Below are 27,906 nucleotides of genomic sequence, written 5' to 3'. Positions count from 1 at the left end.
ATTTATTCAGTATTTTTTATGATTTAAATCCAAATCATAAGAAATAGGTTTCATGATTCCTTCCTTAGTATTTGACACAACTGCCCATGATCATGGTGTCAAAGAATTTCTTATATTTACTTTGCATGCATTGCACTAAAACACTTTTCTACATTGGTTTATTAGTCTTGTATAGATCATAAGATTGGATTCTGAAGTTAAAAATTATTGAGTTAGATAGTTCGTTTATAGATAAAGGTGAGTTATAAATAAAATATCGATTTTCTAAAACAATTTATTCTGTAATAAATCCACACGCTCACATACAATAAGTAATACTTATTACAATATTAACTCATTTAATAACTAATTACTGACTCAAGCCCAACATGGCACTTAATAAAATTTGAAATTTGCGAAACCCAATTAGTGTACAGAATAAAATCTTAAATATAATTTCGTTACATGGATTAAATTCGATGCATAGAGGCACTTTCAACCTTAATTTAACATTATATATATGACAATAAAATATGTTATTTGTTTACATGAGGCACAATGACGAAACCATTTACTATATGAGATTGACAATTGACAATGCTCAATTCAAGATTGGGTTAGAATACAATTTCTGAAGGCGTAGATTTAGACAAGGCGTTAGGCTACTTATCTCACACTTGGTCCTTGATTACGTCATATGTACTGGAATTCGCGTGTTGCTCAATATTATTTTCTTGAGCTCCAAACGTGGGTAACGACAACTACTACAACTACTTTTAATGTCATATATACATAAAGTTTCGTTACTTTACATCAAACTAGATTCTTAATGTATCTAAAATTTCGTTTCCGTATTAAAATAGCTATGACTTATGATAAAACAAGAAATGCCGTCAAAAAAGCTTTTTACACTTCAATGAAATTATTTAACGCAAATATCGATTCGAATGAATCATAGATTAAATATTATAATTGATAGAAAGCAATAAAATAATATTTTACAAGGAGGCTTATATGGAACTATTATTACTTTTATTTCACCTCCATCTGAAACAATATATGTAAACAAAAACTTGTCAAAGTAAAAGTCAAATTAACATTTTTAAAACTCCTATGAATTAAAGATTCCAATCAACAGGGTACTTCTAATAATATTCATATTTATTGTAATCGAAGTAGTTATAAAATATTTGGCTCAAACTTTAAATAACATTATTGAGAATTATGGAATATAATTTCATAAATCCTATCATTTAAAAAATTGTTCATTTTAAAGCGAGGTTTAATCAGTGCAAGAATAAGACATCCTTATTGTGAAACGAAAATCATTTCGTCATCAATTTCAATATAAAAACTACGCAATTATTGGTCCCTTATTTTTCCAAAAATATTCAAAAAAGGTAATGTTAAAAACAATTCTATAAGACGTAGACAATAAATAGCGGCCATCTTGTTCCACAGATAATATAATTTGTCACGACTGATAAATTACCCATCGAATCTAAAACCTCAGATAGGTAATGTAATTTGTCTTCTTGACAAATTACATTTTATGCGTCAATTTTATCCGATTAATTATCCGTCAAAATTCATTTGACACTTCAATTTATTCTGTAATTTTCTTGATCTTCATAGTTGCACAATAAGGGTGAATTTTGTCTGTTTGCAAATGGTCAGCAGGCGCAACTTTTATTCCCTCCGAGGTCTCGACTGTTCTCGCCATTTGCGATCTTGTGGTCCAGTGCGATCCTTTCGCCGTCCTTGTCGTTGTTCTGAAGCAGTTTGTCGTTAAGAAGAATCTGGAAATAATATTAATGTGTTATGTATATATAGTAAATTAATTTTCCATAGCATTTGACGATATATTTTGGTATTTTATATGCATGTCACCATTCTGGCATAATTTTAAATTAAACATGAACCTCGAACAAATAAAGTAACAACATAAACTTTTAAAGTGTATTTTTATTATTTTCCTAAATGGATTAATGTTCCTTTATTACAGTAGATTATATTTCAGTAATATTACATAAAACCACATTGAATTATACAACTAAGCTTCTCTTGTAACAACATAAACTAAATACACTATCATAAGTGATAACCATTCAAAATCCTTTCGGTAGTTATCGATACCACACCGTGTGATATTTTAAAATACGCTATGTACAAGCTAAGGCTGTATATTTTGCTCAAACGGGCTTTCTTAGTTTTATAACGCGATGATTTTCTAAATCGTCGGAGTTACGCCCCAAAAGTATAGCCAGACGTAGGCATTCTCTCACACACATTTAATTCATTCGTTACATAGCAAAAAAACATTTTATTATTTTGCTTATATTCTATTGTTGTACGCAAGTGGTTATTATAGAGTAAAAATAAAATACTCTATTATACGCGCCATAAAAAGAACTCTACTCGAATTCGTTAACGCTATAGATTACTTCAAAGAAAACCTAAGATTATAAATTATGTAACGATCGGCTTTCACGCAAGATGAAGAGATAAAGTGACATTAATAAGCTCTTTATGTAAAAAGTGTCCATAAATTATTTGTTAATGCTCACCAACAAACTAAGCGTAAGAGCTAAAGCATATTGTAATTTAAGTTTAGTCTGCCACTACCATTATTATATGGATACATATTTTTAATACTTAAACAAGTTTCCAATCATCTTCAATAAAAATGACGATCACATATCCGTAAATTCTCTTATAACCTCGTCAAATGTCAAGTCTAATCTTAATTTGAAATAAGAATCTAACGTTCTGTCATGTCCAAAAAATGGTATCGGTTAAGTGTTGCAAGAAACCGCATAATTCCCCAATCTAATTTACACTTTACTGTCTATTTTATAAGCCTATATCACATTGTGCAATAGCAAAAAAAATAAGAACATTGACCGCTAGCTCCTACGCCAGAATTTCTCGATGAAAAAACCGGATTATGGTTTTTATCGCCTACACCGTAACCAGCAACCAAAAAATTCTCTTGTTTGTTTCAACCTATTGCACAATATTGTGAAACACCATAGTTAAGGCAACCGTGTAGCTTAACGTACTTAACGACCTTCTAATCTATATGAATTTTAAAATTCAATTAATAAATTTACGTTTAAAGCATCCTCACTTTCATTTCAATAAGTTTGTCCCTTTTCCTCACAGCGTACACACATTGGGCAGAAAGAGACGAAAGTTAAAAATGACAAATAACATTTTCTACTTTGTGTTTTTCAACGTAAAACATCAATGTTAAAAAGTGAATATGTTCTAGGTTTAAATCAGGAACTTACAAATCAGTAAGTGCAGAAGCAAGTTATATTGTTTCTGTACATTCTGTTTAAGGAGCTGTTTAACAATGTTTAATCTTTATTCCTTCAGAACGAAGCAACAAGGCCAGACAAATTTTACCATTTATAGATGAGAAATTGATCTGACAGATGCTAATTTTACAGACTATAAAATCGATACGAAATATGAATAATTCAAATCACTTTAATAATAATTGTATTATGCATACACTATAATTTATTTCAACTATATTAAAATGCAGTAGAAAAAAAACATAAAAGTTAGAATAGAATCTATTTGTCTTTTTAAGGTCATAGCTTGACATTGTCATTTTTTAATAATTCGACTTTATTCATAAATTACAGTTTCGTTTGTGTTCGTTTCTTTAAAAATAATACATTTTAATTTGAATATTAGTCTTAGTTGACGTGTTTATCAGATGCATTTAGTTGGCAGGTTTGATACCCGGTGAAACGATTCCTATACTGATCAAACGGATGAAATATATGTGCGTCATGCTTCTTTTTGCAGCAAACCTGGCCAAACTTAGATTACAAATCATCGGTATTCTTGTCTCCCCAAAGCTGCAACTCCCCCGAGGGCTATAAGCCCGCCCGGGAACCGTATCAACAGCGCGCGGACTATTACACGACCCAAAGGGAATCCGCCCTGAACGAGCGCACACCCCTTGCGAAGTGAGTAACAGGAAGCACGTTGAATGATCGTTCTCGATGATATTATTTATATATAACCTTTAATTACTTAATCTAGTTTTAATTACTGGTCTCGTTTATTTATTTGCAATAACATTTAACATTTAGCTAAGATATAACTGAGCTGTGTTGGCCAAGTGGCTCCAGCGTGCAACTGTCATCCCTGAAGTCACAGGTTCGATCCCCTGCTGTGCACCAATGGACTTCCTTTCTATAACCCCAGTTAACATTTGCTCGAATGGTGTATTAAAATATGTTCAGGAAATCGGCTTCAAAATTCGACGTCGTGTGTAAGGCAGTATCACCTACTTGAATATTAGATTGACAAACGATCATGAAACAGGTAATGTAATCTGAGGCCTAGACCTAAAAAGGTTGTAGCGCCACTAATTTATTTTAAATGTTAACTAGATTTAGCTATAAGTGAGACAGTTATTTGAGAATAATAGAATCCAGATAATTAGGATAAAAAAATACTTAAACATTACCTTATTAACTAAAGATCTGGCTGCTTCTTCAATGTTAATATTTTCTTTGGCCGACGTCTCAAACCATCCCGCGAAGCCTTTTTCCCGACAATATTCGTCCATTTTAGTCGGTGAATTCACTATTCCTTCTTTTTGTTGGTCACACTAAATAAAATAAAAAAGATTAGGTTTCTTCTCTTCTATTTATTCCTGATTATATATTTTCAAATATACGACATACGTAAGAACAAAAAATTATGATGCCTTCATAATATTAAAACACTTTCCTATATGAACAAGAAAACGAGTTAATTACAATTAACAAATTATAATTGCATTCAACTAGTTAATGTATGATGTTGATATGTGATCAGATAACGTATATTATGCAATATATTATTATATCGTAGCATATCAATTCATTTTAATCGACATTTTTTATTAATAAGGAAATACTAAATGGAAACTTGATATTTAGATAAGTGATTCATAGCAAACTTATATAAATTTTTCTCAAAAATCTTAGCTCCACATACATTCTTAACTAAGTCAAGCTTCGACACCAGGAGTACAAACTAAGTCATACGGTGATCGTAACAATACTAAAGAGTTTGCGGCTCTGTTATTAACTTTGCACAGTGACACGTTTCTAGTATACCAATTAGTATACTAGAAACACGTCACCGGGTTGATTTTATTTTAAATAAAATAAAAACTGTCTAATATTTTTTTATTTAATTTGACATATCTGATGGCCATGGCAAGATTATAACTGATAGATACAAAATATGATTATTCACGACTTTACACCTTAAATAAAGATAAAATCATTAAATCATGAATATCCAATTCCATTCTAATCCCATATTATCTATAGTAACATGATATTATGTTAAGTTTAGGCAACCCTACATTATAACTATTATACTACTACTGATACTACATATTTATAGATGCTTGATGACCATTTTGCATTTTGACATAAGATGGACAATCAATGACATTCAACCAGGAATGTTGGTAGGACGGTGACTAGGTAATGAGGTACCAAGAACTATAAACTACCATTAGCATAAGTTAATAACAAAGCCGCAACCTCTTTTGTATAGTAGCGATCACTGTATGACTTAGTTTGTACTCCTGGTGTCGAAGATTGACTTAGTTAATAATGTATGTGGAGCTAACATTTTTGAGAAATATTTATAAAATACAAATGGTTGTACCTTATTCGCCAGTAATATGCAGGGTATGGGTGATCCATCCGGTAACTGAACCTTTGTATCCAGGTCGTTCTTCCACTTCACCACCGCGTCAAAGGTCGCAACTCTCGATACGTCGAACACTATGAACGCACCAACAGCCTCTTTGTAATAGACACGGGTCATATTGCCAAACCTCTCTTGCCCTAAAACAAAGAGAATACGCTTAAAAAATGTATTATAAATATCCATAGGGATAAATAACCTGCCCTGACAAGTACATATCCTGACAATTAAGGAAACATGTTTTTCCAATAAGCATTTAGATTTGTTTCATTGTTTGTATGGAATGGGTATTCCATACAAACTAAAATTTTTTAATCTTTTAGTACAATATATTTTTGTTATGTATATTCTAAGGAGGAGTACGTAATAAATATACTTATATTTATAAAAGTCTTGTATCACGGTGTTTACTACGCGTGCCAAAACGGCTCAGTCAATTTATTTTTGAAGTAAAGTAAGGTGTGCACGAGAAAGTCGTACAGTACAGAACGTGCCTGATAACCTAAAAGGTTTTTTCATTTGTTGTCCTACATCACGACCTTAAAATTTAGTCTTTTTTACTACGCGATCCCAACACAAAATCATAGCTTGTTGATCGAAGTTATAGATACGTCCGGAATCTAGAAGACACGGCTAGAATTTGGGTATCGCAACACGTGACAACGTGTCAGGTTTCCTTTGATCCAATTTTACACATGTCATTTTATACATAACTCTAGATATTTCTATGGAATATAACGGTAAGTCTTTTCGGTTTTTCAAAGACACCTCGTAATTTTCCACAAATAATTGCAATTGACTGGCTTCGTGCTACAAATAGCGTGATATTATGTGTAGAAATCAATTAAGAAAACGTGCTTATAAACTATCACTCAAGGATAGAACACGTGAGCACGCAATCTTTTTACTCACATTGAAGTGTAAAGTATAATTAATTACAAATTAACTATCCCAGACAACACATGTGAGAGAACTTGTAAGTAACAAATAGAAGATCAGAAAGGTTTAGTAAACAATATTGTAATGAATACAAAGTTGAATGAGGTTGACCTCCAGAAACGAACCAAAAAAAGGGGATGTTGATGACATGGCAGCGTTGAATGCATTTACATTTAATGAATTACTTTAGAGATTTATACGGTAAAATATCTTCCAATATATAAAGATATTCGGATGATAGTTTTATGATATGGTTTTCATTATTTACTGAGCTTTCACGATAGTGAGAACTAAAAATGAAGACGATACAGTGTCTTTAGTCCAAAGTATGTTAACTCATGACACGAAAGGTCATTAAGAGTCAAAAACCAATACAAACAAGTTTTGGGTATTTAAATCCTTTCATCCCTCAACAGGTCATTTTATAATATGAAAAACTTTAAGATCAAAGGCGAGATAACTATTGAATAAGATTACAAACAAATTCATATTTTTTATTACATCTACTTACCACTTAATATGGAACCATCATAGCTAGTGATAGAAACAACAACGAAAATAAAATTATAAGAATCATGAACATCCAAGAGAAAACTAATCCCATATCATCCATGATAACTTAATATTTTACAAGTTCTCTTAGCCTACGAAAATCTTGACTATATATTTAACTTTGACAGTGACATCACGTGATAGCTTTTTTATTACCTATGTTTGACAGATTGTCTATGGTAAAAAAGTATTTGTTTATTTTTAATCTAGAAATCTAAAAGCTAAATCAAAAAAATCTAAAAAGAAACTCGGCGGGATCTATTTATGCACGCAATAGTTTGGATATGCTTCCCTCTATGTATATTTTAGAAATGTGCTTATTCATTCATAAAAATGTACATATTTTAAAGTCGACGGGAATTAACATCTGTCGAAGACATGGGGAGAAATTGGCTGTGCCATAAATTTATCTGGCATAGGAAAACCATCTTTTGTATGGCAATCAAGGTTTACAATAATTTACCTAAATCGTTTAAAGATCTTCTTCTTCAGTTATTTAAAAAGCGACTTAAGGTACTACTTTTGAAAAAAAATTATTACTCAGTAAATGATTATTTGCGTGAAACATTACGATTAATATTTGATAACGTATAATAAGGAATACGTATGATACAAATAATTTAAGAATTGACTAATTGATATGACTCAGAATGTAAAATTCAATTGTACCATATTCTTGCAATAAATATAGTGTTTTTTAAAAAGGTAACTTCGATAATAATATTTGATGACAGCCATTGTTTAATATATACGCTGATTTTCGATCTTAATACAATAGTAGTAATCAGATATAGATGTCATAAAATATCTAAATCGCTTATTCAAAAGCATTAGAAATTTCACATGTCCAATTATTATTTTGTATTAGTTGATCTGTTATTTGTAATATTTATTCAAGTTGCAATAATAGTTTACACAAAATAATAATTTCCAGGAAAAAAAATCGTAATTTCTCGTGTTGTGTTCTGTATTTAAAAATCTTTGATCTCTTTAATGATTTAAGTTGTAAGTACACTTTACAACTTTAGTTCTAGAATTATCTGTATAGGTAAATAAATAAATAGCTTATGTTTTAACTTATGTTAGCTTAACTATTGCATAAGATGTGTTGTAAGTGGTAGTTGAGCGTGAAAACAGTCATATAATATAACTATCTAAGTGAATCCCACTAACTTTAACACAATTGAAAGGGGAAAAACGTGTCTATTTTTGGCCACAATTTCCTGTTACAAAATACCAAACATAAGGAAATTCGGGGCAAAGCCGGTATTTTTTTTACTAGGTTATTTATATAGAAATACTCGATTTATATTTTGCAATTTATTAAAAATTATAAATAACGTTATACAACTGACGACTAAAGTGTAACGGAAATATTTAAAAATATCTTCAATTGAAAACGAAGTAATATTTTCGAAAAAGAGAAGTCGTAGAAAAGAGTACTAACAGCTAAATTAATCGGGTTTTTTGTTAAGGAAACCTATACAAACATTAAAGCTAGAAATAAATCGTATTATATATTTATATTACCTGCAATATCCCATAATTGAAGTCGTATAATCGTATTCGCGTCCCAGTTAAGCACTTTCAATGCAAAGTCCACGCCAATTGTTGCTCTGTAGTGCTGGCTGAAGAACTGGTGCACATATCGTTTTATTATAGAGGTTTTGCCTGTACCTAGTTCACCAATAACCAGGATTTTGTATAGATGCTCCCGCCGCTCCGTACTCGATGTGGCGTGAGACTGTAACGAGATAGGCCAATATTAATGTATAAAAATTATATTTGACTATTAAACACAGTACTATAATAAAAGACGTAATCGTCTATCGGTAATGGAAGTTGAGGAACAAAGTTGTAAAACAAAATAAAACTAACAATTTTTTAACCGGATTAAAGCTATTTGTATTATTATAAACTTATAATTATTTAAATTTAAATTTTTCCGACGTTTCGCGTGCTTTACAGGGTGCGTGGTCACGGTGACTGAAGACAAAAGGTGTTGAATGTCAAAAGTATCACAGCTGTAGAGAAAGTTGTGTTATCTGTATTTATTTCCCCGGAGCTATGTTAACCGAAGACAATCTAAAATAAAACGATTAATATTACACCGGAAATCAAAACCTGTGAAAGTGTCAAAATCAAAAAGTCAACAAGTTTTTATAAAATAAAGTTGTGGCGCAATTGTACGGTCTATGGAGACTAAAATAGGAGGTCGCTAAAGGCATTTTATATATAAATAAATTTGATGTAGAAAGCAAATAGTATGTAATGTCTTTAGATTTGATATTCTTGTATTTTTGAAATCATATAAATCTATGTCGAAATTTGCTTGAAGGTTGAACGTTCGATTTTTAAAATGTATCGAGACAAATTTATCACTGTATGTGATTGATGAATTTATCAATGTATTTTTCCAAGAAACTAATTACTGTTCACAATATTGTATCGTTTTTCAACTTCACAAAAACATAGTTGTTATAATGATGGGTATATATTACTGAAAACAAACTAGCATTGTATGAACACAAGAAAACTCTTTTAACGATATTCTGACCTATTATCAAGCATTGAATATAAGCATTCATGAGAACTTGGGGTAACGTCATATTTATTTTAAAGCTACATTGTTTAACTTTGTTTATTTTTTCAAAGATATTATATAATGAGGGCCATTTTGATGCATTGGGTCTATATAGTTTTGCGATTAATTGAATTCCAAGGGAACAAAGTAACCAAACAGTAGTACGAACTAAAATCGTCGCTTTCCCTTAAGACATTATTTGCCCAACAGCAACTAGGACGTTGTCACTTGAGCTAGGGACTTAGAAAATGCATATTCCGTTAATTATAAAATAGACAACTGGCTGTAGGCTTACATAGTACACAGCGGTGAGGGTTCAGAAAAGTACCTCTCCATTATGTTAACAATGTGTTTTAGAAAAAGAGAACAATATTAAAGACAAGTCTATTTAAATATATTGCTGTATTTATACTCATAGTAGATTCTATAGTGACAGTTAATGAGTGATTTAGTATAATGACAAAAACGAATTAAATTCTACTTTGCATATTTTTATATCTTCACGAGTTTCGTATAAGAAAAACATATACAACGTACAACAAATAATAGTGTCTTTAAGGCATATTAATAAAAACGTTTTAATGGAGATTAATGCTAATTACATTACCAACTGACATTATTGCAACTTCCCTGTAATCCATGGCGTTTTTAGCAATCTTTAGTGAAAAAATTAAATACTATGATTACAGTCTACTACGATCGCTGAAATCCACTTAAAAATCGAGTTAGGTATCTCATTAATTCGCGTTTATAACTATTAAAGAAGTATTAAAAGATTAATTTATAATCATTTCAAAAGTATTTCCTTAGTATTAAACGTGTTTGCTTTTTTAACCTGTAATATGTGTCACTTATATCAATGAAACCAACAATGAATTAAATAATTAGCCGAATTAAAATCGTGTTTTTCAATGATTAGTGACAGATGACGGAGACAAATTTCAAATAAATTTGCAAAAGAAATTAATAATTCTATCTGATAAAATAGCGTAGCTTATTAGGAGGTAAATTTGAAAATTGTAGGTAAAAACAACTTTATTATGTACTTTTTATTTATATAAAACACAGAAAATGGAGGTGGAACAATCCGGAGGGATTTAACAATGCAAAGTAAGCTCTTGACTGATATCACCGAGGGCAAAGAAATGGTGGCCATGTTTGGGCGGAATTGCAGAGGCGAGAAAAGCTAGAAAGACCTGGAGTAAAGACAAAAAAGCTGCACAAGACCTCAATTTGAAAGATTTTTTTTTTTAACTTGGTATAGATAAACTTTTAATATTGACATAATTTTTTATTTACGGATGAGATTTGTTTTAACATTGGATTATTTTTTAACAAACAATATGACGGTATTTATGCTCAAAGCTCTAAGGAAACTTTCCAATAAGTCGACAGAGTGCAACGTGAGCACTATCTGTCTTCAGTGATGGTTTCATATTAAGGTCCTAATATATTATAGATTTATATAAACTATAGAATTACGTAAGCTGATAAGAATTATGTTTTAGTGTCGAACACGAGTATTGTGAAAAAATCTGTGTTTAAGCAGAACATATTTTTCGACGTTTTAAATGGAAAGCCAATATTGGGCACAATGAACCAATTCTGTACCAAAACCAGGAAGTATTCACACGAAAACACGACGATGAATCTTTGTATTTGGACTATTTATTAATAAAAACTACATAAGTCCAGTGGACAGTTAAGTTCTCATCTGTCTCTTTTCATCACACCGTTAACACAATTTGACAGAAAGGGACGAATGATTACTTGAGATAGGTTGGCATTTAAAACAACAACTTCGTAATCATATGCGTAAATGTCGTGTCGTGTCGATTCCGTCGACCTGCATCTTTTAAGCCACGCAACGAATTTGAATGAGATTTTTTATTATATATTGAGACCTATCTCTGTAGATATAGTAATCCGGGGAAGTTTTATAATATGTATAATATTTTACAGATGGCCGATGGTCAACAACGGTAACAGAATCTAAAAGAATAAAAAACCAGGAACAACCAACAGAGCGATGGGCTGATGAGGGGTATCCGTCAAAAAAACTTAGAACTTCTCCCGACCAGGGGCCGCATTTTAGAATAATCAAATTGTATTACCTTTATTTTTGTTTTCAATGAAGGCTTGTTATTCTTATATAATCACTCCCCGAGAATATAGTAACTGCACGATTACAGTAATAAATATATAATGGTGAATCAAATTATGTACCTTGTAATATTCACGGTAAAAGTTATAGCATATACTTACGCATCTGTGCTGTTTTGGCGACATGGCGTCCTTCGTCAAGAAACACAAAAATATAACCAAAAAAGCAAAATTTTAAATTTCTTAAACGCAAAGCATATTTCACGATTTTGTCATTATTTTTGTATGAAAACACACAGGTCTTAACAGTTTCGTAGTACAGTGAATAACTATTGGTTTTCGCCGATAACTCCCTATTTAAGTCTGGAAATGAAACGTCTTATCGGACACTGATAACGTCGAGTATTTGTCTGCACTCAGTGTAACCTGGTATCTTATTTATTCAGAATTACTTTCCGGTAACATATGTTGGTAAACTTAGTTTAATACAAGTCGATAAAAATAATTAATTATCAAATGTATTAAGATAACTGTGGGAATATTTTTGCGGTCTACGTATGGCCAGTTATGATTGCGTATTTTTTTGAAACGTGTTGCTCTTTATATTTATTTACTTAACTGTGTTCTATAAAAGTATATAAAAATGTATTGCTGATCGTCTCCCTAAAACTCAAGAGACTAACTTTAAGAAGCTATGATTATATCTTTAATAAGTTATTAAAATCATAAACCGATTTTTCACGATTCTTTTTTGTGTGTTCAAGCGGATGCGAGAATTGCTTAGAATTACAATTAGATAAATATTTTGTTTAAGACCTGTATCAGCTAGTTAATCATAAAAACTACATTGGTCTGGTGCTCTTGTGTCTCTTTTTATCATAGCGTTCATTCCATATGACAGATTCCATATTTTTCCAACTACAGTGTAAACTCCATTAAAATATTTACGAGAAAGCACCTAAACCTTAAGAAATTACTCTACTCTTTTTAGTTCCTTGGAAGTACAATGTAACGTTTATTCAAACCAGAATGCGTACCTTAAGCATCGCTGTATTTTTACACTGCATTTAATATTATAAAACTCTCAGGCAGTTGTTTTCCCGTAAATGCAATATCGAATCATTTTAACAATTAGCGACCCGCTTTGCACTGCTGGACAGATTTTTTGCAATATATATAAATATAGCCTCAAAGATAATGCAGTAAGCTGAATATAAATGATATTCCTTACAATTGGCAAATCTTTCTTCTGTGTATTATAGTACAGATATTTGTAAAAGTTGATAAACACGTTTCCACGCTTAACATTTACTTTTCATGTATTTCACTAATTTTATTGGTAATACAAAAACTGCAAGATTATTAATAACCGGTTTTGATAATGCGGAAAGAATTACCGGTTAAATCAAGGGCCAAAAGAATCGAAAACTATGTAATGCAATACAAATAGATATATAAATTAAAAACGTATTACTTAAAAACCACAATTCAAACGATATATTCCGTTTCTACTTTGATGTTCAATCGACTAGTAAGTGAACTGAATTTAAGTATTCAATCAGAACCAAAATATCACACAAAACTCACCCTTTCCAAATATCCTTGCAAATGAACAACACCAAGTTTCAAATGGTATAAGCCGCTTGAAAAATTATTATTGTCAACGTTCATTTGTACCCTACGTCACGCTACGCGCTTAGCTACGAAGGGAAAGACACGATATCATTGAAGGCTTCTAATAATCTTAATGTAATTGCAAAACCAATGTGGTTAGAGTGTAATTCGAGCTTCAGGATAGAGTTACCTGCACGCTCGACTGCTTAAGGCCTGTTATTGATATAGAAAAATAGAAAAAATAGAAGGTTTTAAATGGTTTTACATACGTAAAGACTGTAACGTTTGCGTTAGATAATGATATTGCTATTTATATTATGCTGTGTTATTTTTGTACTAAATTCAACTACAATGTATGTTCGTGTTGCATTTATGCTATATGCAATGCAATGAGGTGGAATTTTATATGGTTTAACGAGTCGCGGGCGCAGATAGTACAATAATTATAGAAGATTTCTTTATGTGTCGTAATAGCCGATTGTGTAGTGTCTATATCAAGTCTATATACAATAATCGAAAATACTGAACATTTTATACCCCATTCAACAAAGTGTGTGTGGAATGTTATTGTAGTACTGATGTGATTAAATTTAAAAAAACTGTTTCAATACAAGGTGACTAAATGATCAAAATACAAGTATCTTTAGTCACAATCTTGTCTACAGTATTATAAAATGCCAAAATTTATACAGTAAACACACACGCCACAGACATGACAGCTGTTGAAGCTAGATTTGATTGATGTTAGAAAATAGTCGAACATTACGACAAAATATAAACAAATATTTGGCAGTTATATAGCCACATAACTTAAAGCTGTTCTATTTAAAATCCTTGTTTTAAATAAGTTTAATAAACGCTTATGAATTGTTCATTTAGATTCATCGTGATTAGCCATCCGCGGCAAATAGCGAGCGCTTATTTATAGAAGTGCGTCGTTCTCGTTGGAAATGTAGAATATTATTGTATTTTAATTAGATTAAATAAGATTTAATATATAAGCCTTTTATCTTTATACATTTTATCTTTATATTTAAAGATACGTAAATAAAACGTAAGTATGAAAAATTTCAACTTGTTTACAAACACATGACAGCCAATTTTTATACAAAACCTGTTGCGCGTTAATTGGCGGGTACAAAACTCAACTATATAAAGTACGTAAAGTAACTTAAATTCTATGTTTTATAAGATAAGAAATACAGGTAATAAATGTGCAAAAAAAATTAGGTATTTATCACCTGTTGGTTATCATTATGATTAATTATACGTTGTAAAGTGATATTATGAATCAGCGCGAATTAAAACTTGAAAGAAACTATTAATGGAACTTTGGTCAGTTAAGAGACACTTAATAAATAAAATTTAAGTGAATAGCAATTATAGACTCAAACAAATACATTAAAGCTGTTAGCACACGGGCATAGAGGCTTGCGTACTCACGAAGGGCATTGCGGTGTCCCCCGCTGTAAACTACCGTGAAATGAAACGTACGGGGTACAATAGCGACGTCTCAGCGCTGAAACCGCAGCACTCGCACACTGTGAGGTAGCACTCGTCAGCTGTCTCCTCGAAGGTCATGGCGCGCGCGCATCCCACGATACGCCTTCACCCACTGACGCGCGAATCGAGCGTAAACACTCACCGGTCCGTCGCTCCCAGCCTTGTTCTCCGGTTCGATGAGGTCTCCGTAGGCCGGCATGTTCGCCTCCGCGTATCCCTTCTCTTCGGCGTCGACGTTGTCGTGCGAATGCGGCTGCGACGCGCCGGCAGCGAGCCGCGAGCGAGCTAGCGCCACCGCTTCCTCCAGCGACCCCACCTCGCCCGTCTTCCCCTCTTCCTCGTCGTCATCATCGTCATGGTCCTCCGTCTGATACATCGAGAATTGTGACACAAAAGCGATTCGCCGCTTCATAGTCCCCTCAGGACTTGGCTCCTCGATAGGCTTTTGAATTTCAGTTATTGGCGCACGCTTCTGCCACGCTGCTTTAGTAAACGCTCTGGTAGCCACCGGATGCTCCACCACAATTGGACTGAAAATCTGCTCTGGCGTCACACTTTCAGGCAACTCCACTTCCAACTCTGTGTTGGACGATCGGATATTTTTAGGCGATGCTGGCTCCATTTCAGTTGAAGATGCTGGCTCAACAAGTGGCGTTACAGGTTCAAATCGAGTTTCAGGAAATTTGTCATTACTTTGCGTAATTTCTTTCATTAAATTTTCGAATGATTCATCATTGTTATGCGAGGACTTTTCCGTCGGAGCGCCTGAAGACTGCTCATTACTTTGTGTTATCTGCTCCAATAACGTTTCAAATGATTGCTCATCGTTGGGCAATATTGGCTCCATTGGAGTTTCAGGTAGTTGTTCATAATTTGCTGTAATTTGCGCGACATTTGAGGTTTGTGGTTCAGGCTCCGTTTCCGACCGTGATAGATCGGTGCTCTCCGAGCGGGTCGAGTCTATCTTGATCAATTTCTTACTTTCCTTTTTTTTGACAACCGGCGAACTGTCACTACTGCGCGAAGTAGACGCGGGCACGTCGGAGCGTGGTTTCTTGTTTTTCTTACGCATAGTGCGTTCGTCGCGTGCGATCTCGCCGTCGGACACTGAAGATTTAGCCGAACCAGTTCGCTTGAGCGACCCGATGTGGAAGGGCGAGCCGCTGCGGAACGGCGAGCTGAGCGTACGTAGCGTGCGTTTGAGGCGGGACGGCTTGCGGGGTGTGCTTGGCGCGGGGCAGAGGAGAGGCTCGTCTTCCCGCATGGCGCCTGCCTGAGCGCGGCGGAACTACTGCCGGACCTTCCGCAAGCTGATCGCACTCCGCTCTGGCCGGTACTTGCGCCCTTGTCCCGATCGCGAGCCTCGCATAAACTTACCCCAAGGCCCTTAGTTCAATTGTCACAAATGCCGATATCGCAATTAAACCGACCTTCAATTAGATTACTGTATGTTTACGTTTATAATTAAATAAGTGATTAGTTATAGCTAAGTACGGGGATAAGTCGACAGCATTAGAAAATGCATTAAATCTCTTTAGAGTTATTGTTATGGCTGTGTAAGGCTTATTGTTATTTTCAACTTTACATGTGTTTCTATTAATCGCAAAAACTTTAAACTGAGCTCGGACACTTCACACATTAGGGTTTTGCAATTTTAACAGTACAGCTATCTAGAGCGCAAAACCTAACAATGCTTTGAAAGCTAATAGAATCAACTATAAATACTCTAATAGGTATTCCACTAAACATAATCCGAAGCCAACGAAATCTCTTCGCGCCCGAATAACTATCACTAAAATCCACTAACTAATTACTAATTAGCCGTCTTCCTTATTGCCTGTTGACCTATGATTATGAGTTGATGAACCATTCTCGGTTACGTGGTGGCATTTGTATGGACTCCGGGTAAAGAAACCATACAAACTGTGTAGATTTGATATCGACCCCGGTTCGCTTTCTATACAATAGATAAGTATGAGACAAGTAGACATTCCGGTATTTGTGAAACTATAAAGAATTATACATATATTGAATTCAAAGAGAATCTTCTAGATTTCTTGAATATATTAATAGTATCTTTAATAACACTAGACCGAAACCATCAAAGCAAGATTCACAAATTTTACATTTTGTACATTGTAAAATATACCGTAAAATTAAGGAATAAAACTGCAATTACAATCCACTATAATTCAGGTAATTAGGAAGCAAGTAGGTGTAGGCATCTAAAACCAGTTTAAGGAATTTTAAACTTCAATTAGAAACATATTAAAATATCGTAAAGTTTGTACCTAGAACGCACTTAAATTATAAATTTAAATACTATATTACAATCTATAATATAATATTGTGAAATACTCATTTAGAATATTTAATGATAACATTAGCGAACCTGTCATTTGGTAATAACGACACTTTTTATCATTAACATATTCAATAGGACCGGGGGCTACTAGTCACATAAAATGCTGATTTGTTTTTGGAAACAAGATATTAAGTTATTCTGTATCAAAAAACTGCTTGTGCGTCATGAATTAATTTAAATTAACATAAATTTAGTCTATAATAGGCACAAATAGTTCACACATAATTCGCTGTAACATTGAGATAGAATTACAGGAAATATCAATATCGGCCCATTAAAGTTCGTTTAAGACTATTTTGGATATTGCCAGACCTTTGTCGGCCTCGCGTTTACTAAACTTCGCCTGACGGAGTATTTTTTTCAAATACATAGTTACTTTTATGTTTTGTTACTGTTATTCTTTATGATATCAAGCAAGTCCTATTCAGCAACGTTAACTCAGCAATAGAATCATACTTTGATTTAGTTTAAAATCGTTTGTGGTAGGATAAAGATATAAATAAAAATAACTGGTATTCATTTAATAAGACACGCAAGGTGGTGTTTATCATTAAAAATGTTTTAATAGTCGTTTAGAGGTTAACCGTTGTAGTTAAATAAGTTAATGTAATAAAATTAATTGTTGGTATTTTTATTTTATCTTGTAAATATTTTTGAAAAATATATCCGTCATAATGAAATTTTACAATTAAACTATATTTATCTGCTCTAACAAATATAATTTTCTAGAAGATTCTGAGATATATTTAACGTCTCAGAAGGCTCTGAAATCCGCGGTCTTAAGTGTTTCGGATATCGGTGTCAAAATGATTAACGATTATAATTGTCGCCATCTTTACGTAATACAGGCTTGATGACCATTCCGGAGCACAGGGATTATGACTAGGCACCGACTTCCAAAAATTGGCTTTTGTTAAAAATATATTTATTACATATTTGTATAATTATAAAAAAATAAGTCTGAAAAAGCCTTGAATAACAATAATCGTTATAATTGTTGTTTATTCAACAAAAATTGCACGTCTATAAAGTCAGGGTTGTTCGTTTCTTGACTACCGAAGTCATTGTTTCTTGGTTTAACTGCATAAAAAGCCTTTGTTTACATATTAATTGAACTAAATAACATTAATGAATGTTTATATATTATAAAAAGCTGTCCATTAGTCGAAAACGAAATTTTTATATAAATCTCCCTCTTAAGTACTCAGTTCAATGTGTATTGTACTGTTTTCATATGACATTACTGCCAAAAAAATCCTTACGTCTCTCATGTTACTACTCTTTTTTAATAGACTGAAAAAGGGTATATGTTCAACTTCAATGAGACATGAAGCCGGTAGAATAATATATTTTCTTTGGGTTTAGGTTTTAATAGCATAGGCACAATAGGCCCAGCGTTGTTAAGGTACAAACTTCCAGGAACCAGAACCACCTGAAGTATTGTTTCGGTTATAACTATATATATAAATATGCTGCTGGTCCCATATAGAGGTGGTGTACGGTAATTGCTGTGTAAACAATCAACAGTGTATATTTAAGTAAAACTATGGGTGGGATTGCAATCGTACTGCAAGCACAAAGTCTGATTATACATACTTCACACATAAGTATCCCGCCGTAATTTTCCGCGCTTTAACTAAAGATGGAAATTTAATGTTATTGTTTACCTCAAACTGAGTCACATTAAATCCATAAAAGTTAAGTTATTGCTGCTCAATTGGGTGTTATCTGAGCGTAAATATAGTTATCGTATAATAAATAATCTATATATATATCTAATTTCGGTTTCTATACGCGATTGTAGTCACGTTCACTCAGTAAATAAACAATGTGTGGAGTAACAGAAGTCTGTCTCTTTTTGTCATAGCATTAACACATTTGGACAGAGTATGACGACATAAGTGTACATAATTAATGGATAATACGTTTTTGTCAATAATTCATATTACCCTACAAAACATTAATCACGCTGGTATTACCAAATAATTCTATTTTTCAGCAACATATAACAAACAACTTTAAAAATTGCCTCAATCTTTGGATACATTTAAAATATTCGAAACGCAATAAGCCCTAAGCGATCCGTTAAAAACAAACTTGAGTCGTTTACGAGCTATTTTTATGACCATACAACAAACAAAAGACGCGAGCAGACCGATAGCATAGTTTCATTACTGACCCATTCTTTCCTTCACTTTGTCTGTTTCTCTCAAATTGTATTTAGGCTGTTATGGAAAGAGACAGAGGAACTTTTGAAAAAACCACTGCAAACTGCATCAATATTAAACAGAATAAAAGACGAAAATTACATTAAAAGTGACGTAAGGTTAAACCAACCCCAAATAGTGTTAATAATTAACTCACTGTCAAACGGCCATTGACCTGTGCCTCAAGGGCGTCTTCAGCCAACATACTTTCATCCAATGCCACTAATCACAATTTTCACCTTTGAATATATTTATTAACCATATTTCACAATGACCACTGGACTCATAAAATACGTTTACATTATCAGGTCTACAGTAGGTATCCCTTATCACTGACTGAACTGATAAGAAATTACCTATCCCTTTTACGCATATCCGAAAAGATGTTTCGTCCCTTTCATTTTATCATATTTATTGCTTTTTGCCGTTTCAATATTATCATTGTCATCGCAGGCGTCTTCGAATGTTTCGACGTACATACTTTAAAATATGTACAATATCTATCTCTCATAATATCATAGCTAAACTATCTTGGGCCCGATACTAAAACCTGATGAAATAGCCAAGTAAAAATGGTCATGAGATACGAACAAGCGTTGAACACTACACAGATATAGTTAGTTATATGTGACTATAGCTACATGTGACTTACTGATCTGCTGTTTATTAAGGAGTTTGGAATTTAAAACAACCTAAACATATGAGTATTACTGAAAATAACACTTATTACTAAAAATTTAAAAGTCGGTTGTTAATTAATTACCAATTTTTTTGTTACTTAATTTTATTTAGTGAACATATTATATTACTCGTTCAGTACAATATTTGTATCATTAATATACCAGTCATTAATATGAATGATAAGGTCAAAAGGGCAAGTTTTTTATAGTTCCGGGTATGTCTTCTAACTATTGGAAAACTATTATTATTCTTTGTAAATGTACTATGTTTTGTCATTTATAACCGCCTACAATCAAGAAGATTATCATGTGGACCGGTTTGTTTGTGATATTGTGTTTTTTTTCTTATATAATAGGGGGGCCCCAAGTGTGTGCGTTGCGGCCTTTGAATAATTGGAAGTATCTCTCGATTCACAGTTCGCAAAAGAAAGTGCCTTGTAAAACGGACAGTGGACGAACATTAATCAACATCGGTGTTTCAAATATGTGTATAAAATATCTGGACATAATATGTACGCATTTAGGACTATCATCAAAATCTGATGTATTTTTGACATAGTCAAAGTTAGTTCATTTCTGAAAACCTTAATAGCGTATCAAGTGAAAAACGCGAAATGGCTACTCTTGAGATATTCCGATTTGTTATGAAAGTGGATCTCGTAGACGTCCATTTCACAGATTATCTTTCTTAACATGGGACAGTGCGCAGAGGCGATATAGCCTAGACCGGATTCATAATCATTTAAACCTAATAAAATCAAGGCCAAGTAAATAGGACTGAATAATAATATGATTTATTAAAAAATCTTTATGTTTCTATGAATTGGTATTTTTCAGCAATTCCAGTCGAAATACGGTTCTTAGCACTTTTAAAGGCTTGAATAAACATTTGAAATTGAGTCTACTGATAGAAGCAAAAAAGTACTACTTTAAGTAGTTACTTAAAATGTATACAAAATTATAGAAACAAAAGAAAAAAGGATTAAACAAAAACATCGAAACAGTGCTGGGTTTTACATTAGCAAATAACTAATCTGATAAGTTATAAGTAATCAATTCTATACTAATATTTATAAAGAGAAAAGATTTGTATTTTTGAGTATTCTTATTTTTAAAAAAGAAAGTCAAGAGCTATGGTATGGAGGTTCAGAAACTCGTGTACAAAAATATTAATAAAAGTGCCACCAGTTACAGACAAACATCATTCACAAATAGACTAGACTTAAAACTATGATTTACAAAAAAATTGTAAAACAACGCATACGGTATATAAAAAATACAATTAAAAGATAAGAATATCAAAACAACATGGGTACAGCCTCAATTTGGACCGGATGCGGCACAAGGACATGGGATATTTCGAGCCCTGGACGACAAGTGATTATAAGACCTACTGAGTCTTGGTAAGAAAGAATGATCGCAACGTATAAACTCAAAAATTCTTTATCATTACTACGTATAAACTCTGAACTGATATCGTGACAGGCAAATATCTATTTTATCCGTAAATATACAAATTTATAAAGGACGATGTACCTGTAATGATCTCTTCCCATTCCTAGAGCTTGACATGCTTATTTTAATCACTTTTCACTAAGATTGCACAACCAAATTGTTATTCCAGTCCAACCAAGAAACAAACTGGCAACGCTTATCAACGAGTAGCGAAGAGCATTATTTGAACCCTGATAATAATACCAATAATAAATCTTATGTGTAATTAATCTTTTTAACAGCACGTTCGTTTCAACTTAAATGCGAAAATTAACTAACAATTCTTTTAGGGTTAACGCTCTAGTCAATGTTTCTTATCTATTGAACACGAAATGTACTAAAAGATTTACAATTCTGACATATCGCTTGCGAAATGTCGATCTGAATCGACTAAAACAAGAAGAGGAGGTACTGTCCAACTATTTGTTTAATTAAAAAAACAAAACTCTCACCCCCAAATTTTATTGAAGATAAAGATTAATTAACAATAGGCATTAAGGAAGCACGACTTTTCAAGGTTCTAATATTATTATTATTATTTGATGATTTTTATGTCGTTTATATTGTCTTAAATTAAATATCATTATGCTTTTTGAGTATCGTCTCTGATTATCACATAAGTATCTCTAAATCTTACCCTAGCGATAAGATTAAACAAAGTGGATTTTAGTAGACATCGAAATTATTTCTGTTTTTTATCCTACTTGGCAACATTTATGTTAAATTATTTAAACGCGAAGAAAATATCCCAGACGGTACTTTTTGACCCTTAAATCTCTGTAAATTGTGTCAGAACAACCGGTTAATCAGGAATTTTAGGGTCGATGCTCGTCAACATAATTGGTTACCCAATTATTTTATAACTGTTTAAACACAAACAGGTAAGCTTTTTTATGAGCTTATAAGAATACCTTACATTACTTTTAAGGCAGTATTTCTATCTTACTACGAACGTTATCTAGATCAGATAAAGAAAGGGTTATATCAGAACACAAAAAGTTACTTTCTCAATGTTTCCTTTTTCTTCTCTTGCTCTCATAAAGGATCCTAATAGAATGAAAATCTTAGTTAGATTAAAGGTTGAGAACTAAGCGAACTTCGTTTTAAAACTGTAATAAATATCGTCATCAGTGATGACACATTCGTCAATTTAAAATATAATTTTCATTTGAAATTACAAAAATTCTACTAAAAAGGTACTGGAACGCGTTCCGGTACCTTTTTGAGAGGGCATACTTTATTATAGTGAATTCTATTCTTATATATTTTAACCTTATAATTAAATACATTGTTTAGTTATTAAATTTTCTTTGGCTTCACGTCGCGAAAAGAAGAATGTACTTAACATTATTAATAAACTTAACTTTTATAAAGAAATTAAAGTCTATCTAGATACTCTGTAACGGTGTAATAACATTTGTTATATTCCTTTAACTTGGTACACCTCAAGTTATTTGTTCGATCTTCAAATTTTCCCCTAATTTATTATGTATTTTTGAGGAGGTTAATAGCCCTGATTGATTTCAGTCTGGATGTAGGTGGAATCAGTTGGGTATTATGAGGTCTTAGTGAGTAAAGGGTTTGTAATCTATATATTAAAATACTTCAACTAAATTACTCATTCGTTTCATGCCTTTTTTATAAGAATAAGGAGATTTGAAACTCCTGTTTATAATACTTATGAGTACTTTTTATATATTCACATTAATTACATCAAATTATTCAGAATGCCTTAATAACGAAGGTTTATTTACATACATCTTTAGTATATAATGAACGTAATACTATAATTATAGTTTAAGTGGGTGAACTACTCACCTGTCGTATTATAGTTTCAATAAGAAAATGTTGTAATTTAATCTTAATTTTTATTTTATTTTCTGTCTAATAATAACTATATAGTAGTTATATCAACTTTTGTACTGGAAACGCCAATTGACATACTATATTTTGTGTGTATAATATATATAAATTTCCGATATAATGATAAACTTGATTTAAATACAGCATCAGAGTTAAGTAGCCCATTTAAAACAACTAAAACGACTAATTACGACACATTTAAATTACCAAAGTTTTCCCACGCTTAAATCTCAGAATTTAAAGAATGTACAGAATATGTAAAGTAAGAAGCCAATCAATGTAACTTGAAAGCCACGCCTTCGCAGTGATTTTCCACATATTCTGTTGATAACTGACAACTAAGTAGCGTGTCATGGTCATCTAGAATAAACAAATTGATATATGATTACACCTGCAATGTGTTAGATTGTTTATAATTTTACATCTTTAAGATTTGTCTCTTATTATAAAATTATTTAGAACCAGAATGCTTTTTATCTTCCGACATGACGGGACGTGACGTAACGCAACAAACAGAAAAACTAAAAAAATATCAGTCGAAACAACTGAAGTAACTGATAGCCATATGTAATGGTTAAGTATGGTTGAAAATTTGACAGAAGTTTCGAAGATGATCGGTTGATGTGATTATTTCGAGTTTCTATTAGTTTATCATGCCGATATTATAATTAACAATTCCACGACCAAGACAAACGAATCTTTACCGACGAAATTGTTATGCAATAAATGGGTGGGCCGATTTTGATGTGTGTTTAAGTGGATTCGAGAACAGTTCAGTTCATTTACAATAAGATATGTTTTGTTTGTTTTTTTTATCTTTGAAAATTTGTTTTTAAGATGTGTCTTTATATAGTCATTTTCAATCGCAACAGAAGTTTTCAACATCTAAACAACATATAAGATGACTCTTCAATAGATTGAATAAATTTGCAGTGTTCGCCTAGTGGCTTGAGCGTGCGACTTTTATCCGACGACCACACGTAGGCACGATCCTGCCTGTGTACCAATGGACTTTCTATATGCGTGCGTTTTTAACACTCGCTGATACGGTGTAGGAAAACATCGTGAAGAAATCAGCATCGAAACAGTCGGGAGTATGTCAGCCATAGAAGGTGGATCGCCAACTTGCCTTTAATAAATGATCACGCAACAGGTACTGAGGCTCAGACCAAAAATGTTTTAGCGTCATTGGTGCAGTAACCGATAGTGAGAGATATATCTGTATATTTATTTCTATTCTTGAAATGTTAACATAAGCCCTCTCAGATACAGAAATTTTATGAAGAATTTCATCAAAAATATCTTCACATAATATTTAAATTAACATAAAATATTGATAATTGGAAGTCTTAAGTTATCAAACGCTATGCTCGACAAGACGAGCCCAATTCGTTACAAAAGTTATTTTAATTGGACCTCTACGGCCTTGTTGTTCAATCGTAGATCATTTTGTTACCATGGTAACCATAGTAAATTATGGTATTAATGAATAATGAGTTGTCAGTTAGTAACGTTGAAACACGTGAATAAGGACGTAACTAGGTACCTAAAATCGACTTTTGCGTTGCACTTGAGACTGCATTGTTAGTTGATTGTACTAATCGTTTCAATTAACTTCAGTTAATACGGAGACAAGATTAGTTCTATTGGACATGTCTAGGTCGGTCTAGGTCCTAATTTTACATGATACAATGTCCGATACTTGAACAAAACCACTTTTAAAGTTTAAGTTATCTTTATTCGAAAATTACAATTTATCCACCAAACACATACAAGAACCATATAAATACATAGAGATACAATAAGAACCATATATACACATATAACCATAAAAATGGCTACATTCAGACCAGCGCAAATTTCAATAAACATGTGACATAATATAAAATTCGCATCAGTTGAGAACTTGTTCGAATAAATTTGAGATAAAATAAAGTGATAAATGAGAAACACGTATAAATCAACAGCATCGCAAGTTTAATGTTCAAATATTTATTTCGATAAAAGTTATATGTGTGCCTAGGACGGGAAATATATTTAAAAATATTAATTCCTTGAATCGAAACCGTATTCATATTCATGGTCACCAAGTTAATCACTCGACTTTTTCTTCTCACTGTGGTTAGTAAACCTTCATTAGGCTATCAAGTTATGACCTAAATATCTTAATAAAAGGCTGTATACTTCTACGACTCCAAATATTCTTAAATAGATGACATATTTTAACTAATATTGTTGATATTAGAATATACTGTAGTGACTTAGTCTGCACGTTTATTCACAAATTGTGATGGGAATTAAATGTCGTATCGATATGTTATAACTCAGGTAGGTGTATCCCAACTTAGGGAATGGTAACTCTCATCAAAGCCGGTTAAGTAGTTTTAAGGCAAGGCACGCATTGACGTATAACAGGTAAATATATAATAACAGGTATTCGATCTTGGTTTTAATTTTCTAAATTACTTTTGTTTTCATAGAACTTACAATGTAACTAATTATGCTTTAAAGTGCGTCTATACATTTATATTTTTGTATAAATATATAATCTTTTAAATCGAAATGCGGAGAACGCTTCTTTTTAAAGAACAGATGCCCAACCGGCAGGAGCTCGCCTGAAATTAATGTAATTGGGCTCGCGAGTGCGCTGTCGGACTTTTAAGAATTGGTACGCCGTTTTCTTGTAGGATCCTAAGTTGAACTGTTTCGGAAATACCACAGTGTGTAAAATATTATTATTCTCCTCCCCGCTCAGCATTTATAGGTTAAATATCTAAGGGCAATTTGGCCACCTAGTAACCTAAAAACATGCTTAAGACACTGACTAAAAGGGTTTTCTAAACATTGTCAATCTGTATCGCTTAAACACATTTTGACTTCAGAAGTTTTTGCTATATGATTTTTCTTACAATTATTTTACCATAAAACTCATACTGGGTTCGTAAGTAATCTATAATATAATTATAATAAGCCAGCAAGTTTATTTAATTGGAAGGCAAGATCACTGGCCTTTGTATTTATAAATTCGTCGTTTAGCTATATGGAGGAATCTGAGTACAACTGTAAAACTATGTATACTGACAGTACAATGGGAAAAGAAAAAACTCAAAAATCGATTTGAAAATTTCAACATTTGAATGCAAAATTTTCTCCAAAAATATATATAAATAACGAGCTGTGCTCTGCGGTTCCGACCGCATTAATTCGGTCGTATCACGATGTTCTATAGCCTAAAGGTTTTCTCAGTAAATGGAATTTTTAATGGTATCGCGGACTTTTTTTTAGATTTAGTCTTCTGTAAAACTGTAGTACATTACTTTGCTCTATTGTAAATAATTCCCGGAGCGATTTATTAATTTTTTTTTTCACACCTTGAGTTACACAAAAAACAAATAAAATATGTTAAATATGGAATAAAAGATACAGGTATCACTTATTCCACGTTATTAAATTTGAATCGGTAGACATCCCTGCTCATCGGCAAAGAAGACAGAGGGTGTGAGTAAAAAACTCTTTTAAAATAGCAAATCATCACACAAAATGACTATGGCAAACATAACCCCATTGTGATTTCACATAGAACCCTATTTTTTAAATATTTTACAGTCTGTGTTCATCAGGGATAACGTAGGGTTCTAATAGTGAAGAATTGTTCAAATCGGTCCAGTAGTTTTGGAGCCTATTCAATGCAAATAATCAAAATGATGCTGTTTATAATATTATAATAGATTATCCAGCTCTGGGAAGTCGCGACAAGCCGCTTGCTAACCAAAACTTTAGAAAAACACACATCGAGTGGTGTAAAAAAAATTGTTTATTCGGCTAAATGTAAATACTCGCGTAACCTAACAAACTACATTAACGCATAACTAAGCTTACGTTAAAAAATTACGTAAAGCGCCATCTATGCATTCATACACACATCCTTACCATTTTAAGTAGATTTATTCACACACACAACACAACACTAGTATTTCAGTGACATGTCTACGAAAGTCGCGGTTAAACTGCGGTGAGCCACGGCCGGTGACTGGACTCAATACGATAAGGACGCGTCTACAAACACGTTTTTGTTAATGGATCCTTACAAAACTTGATTTGTACGACCTAGAGGTTTCTATTCATATGTATCCTACTTAGATATTAACCAAATTCAAATACATACTATTAAAATGTATTAAGTGGTAATTTCCGCTACTATGCTCTATAAATTCATTAACCTGATGAGGCACTTAGTATGATTTATTTAACAAAATATATATTTTTATCAATTTACATTTATTTTGT

The 27,906-nt window shown here is 32.4% G+C and overlaps 1 protein-coding gene across 8 annotated transcripts; it reads right to left on the bottom strand.

The window, feature by feature from the left end:
• Positions 1 to 698: 698 nt before the first annotated feature.
• LOC123714090 (ras-related protein Rab-32) lies at positions 699 to 27,639 on the bottom strand. Of its 8 annotated transcripts, none has more exons than XM_045668217.1 (5): positions 27,550 to 27,639; positions 8,737 to 8,950; positions 5,674 to 5,855; positions 4,472 to 4,615; positions 699 to 1,778 (listed from the first exon to the last, which is right to left on the bottom strand). In XM_045668217.1, the coding sequence occupies exons 1-5, from the start codon at positions 27,550 to 27,552 to the stop codon at positions 1,653 to 1,655; spliced, it is 669 nt and encodes a 222-aa protein (XP_045524173.1). In that variant the 5' UTR covers positions 27,553 to 27,639; the 3' UTR covers positions 699 to 1,652. The 8 variants fall into 8 exon arrangements, with proteins under 8 accessions (XP_045524173.1, XP_045524170.1, XP_045524167.1 ...); XM_045668214.1 differs by lacking the exon at positions 27,550 to 27,639 and adding an exon at positions 21,799 to 22,076; XM_045668211.1 differs by lacking the exon at positions 27,550 to 27,639 and adding an exon at positions 19,740 to 19,879.
• Between the last annotated feature and the right edge of the window lie 267 nt (positions 27,640 to 27,906).

This window comes from Pieris brassicae, chromosome 9, assembly GCF_905147105.1.
Source record: "Pieris brassicae chromosome 9, ilPieBrab1.1, whole genome shotgun sequence".
In the NCBI taxonomy this organism is placed as follows: Eukaryota; Metazoa; Arthropoda; class Insecta; order Lepidoptera; family Pieridae; genus Pieris; species Pieris brassicae.
The sequence above is the reverse complement of the archived record's forward strand: the minus strand, read 5'-3'. Positions and strand labels throughout refer to the sequence as shown.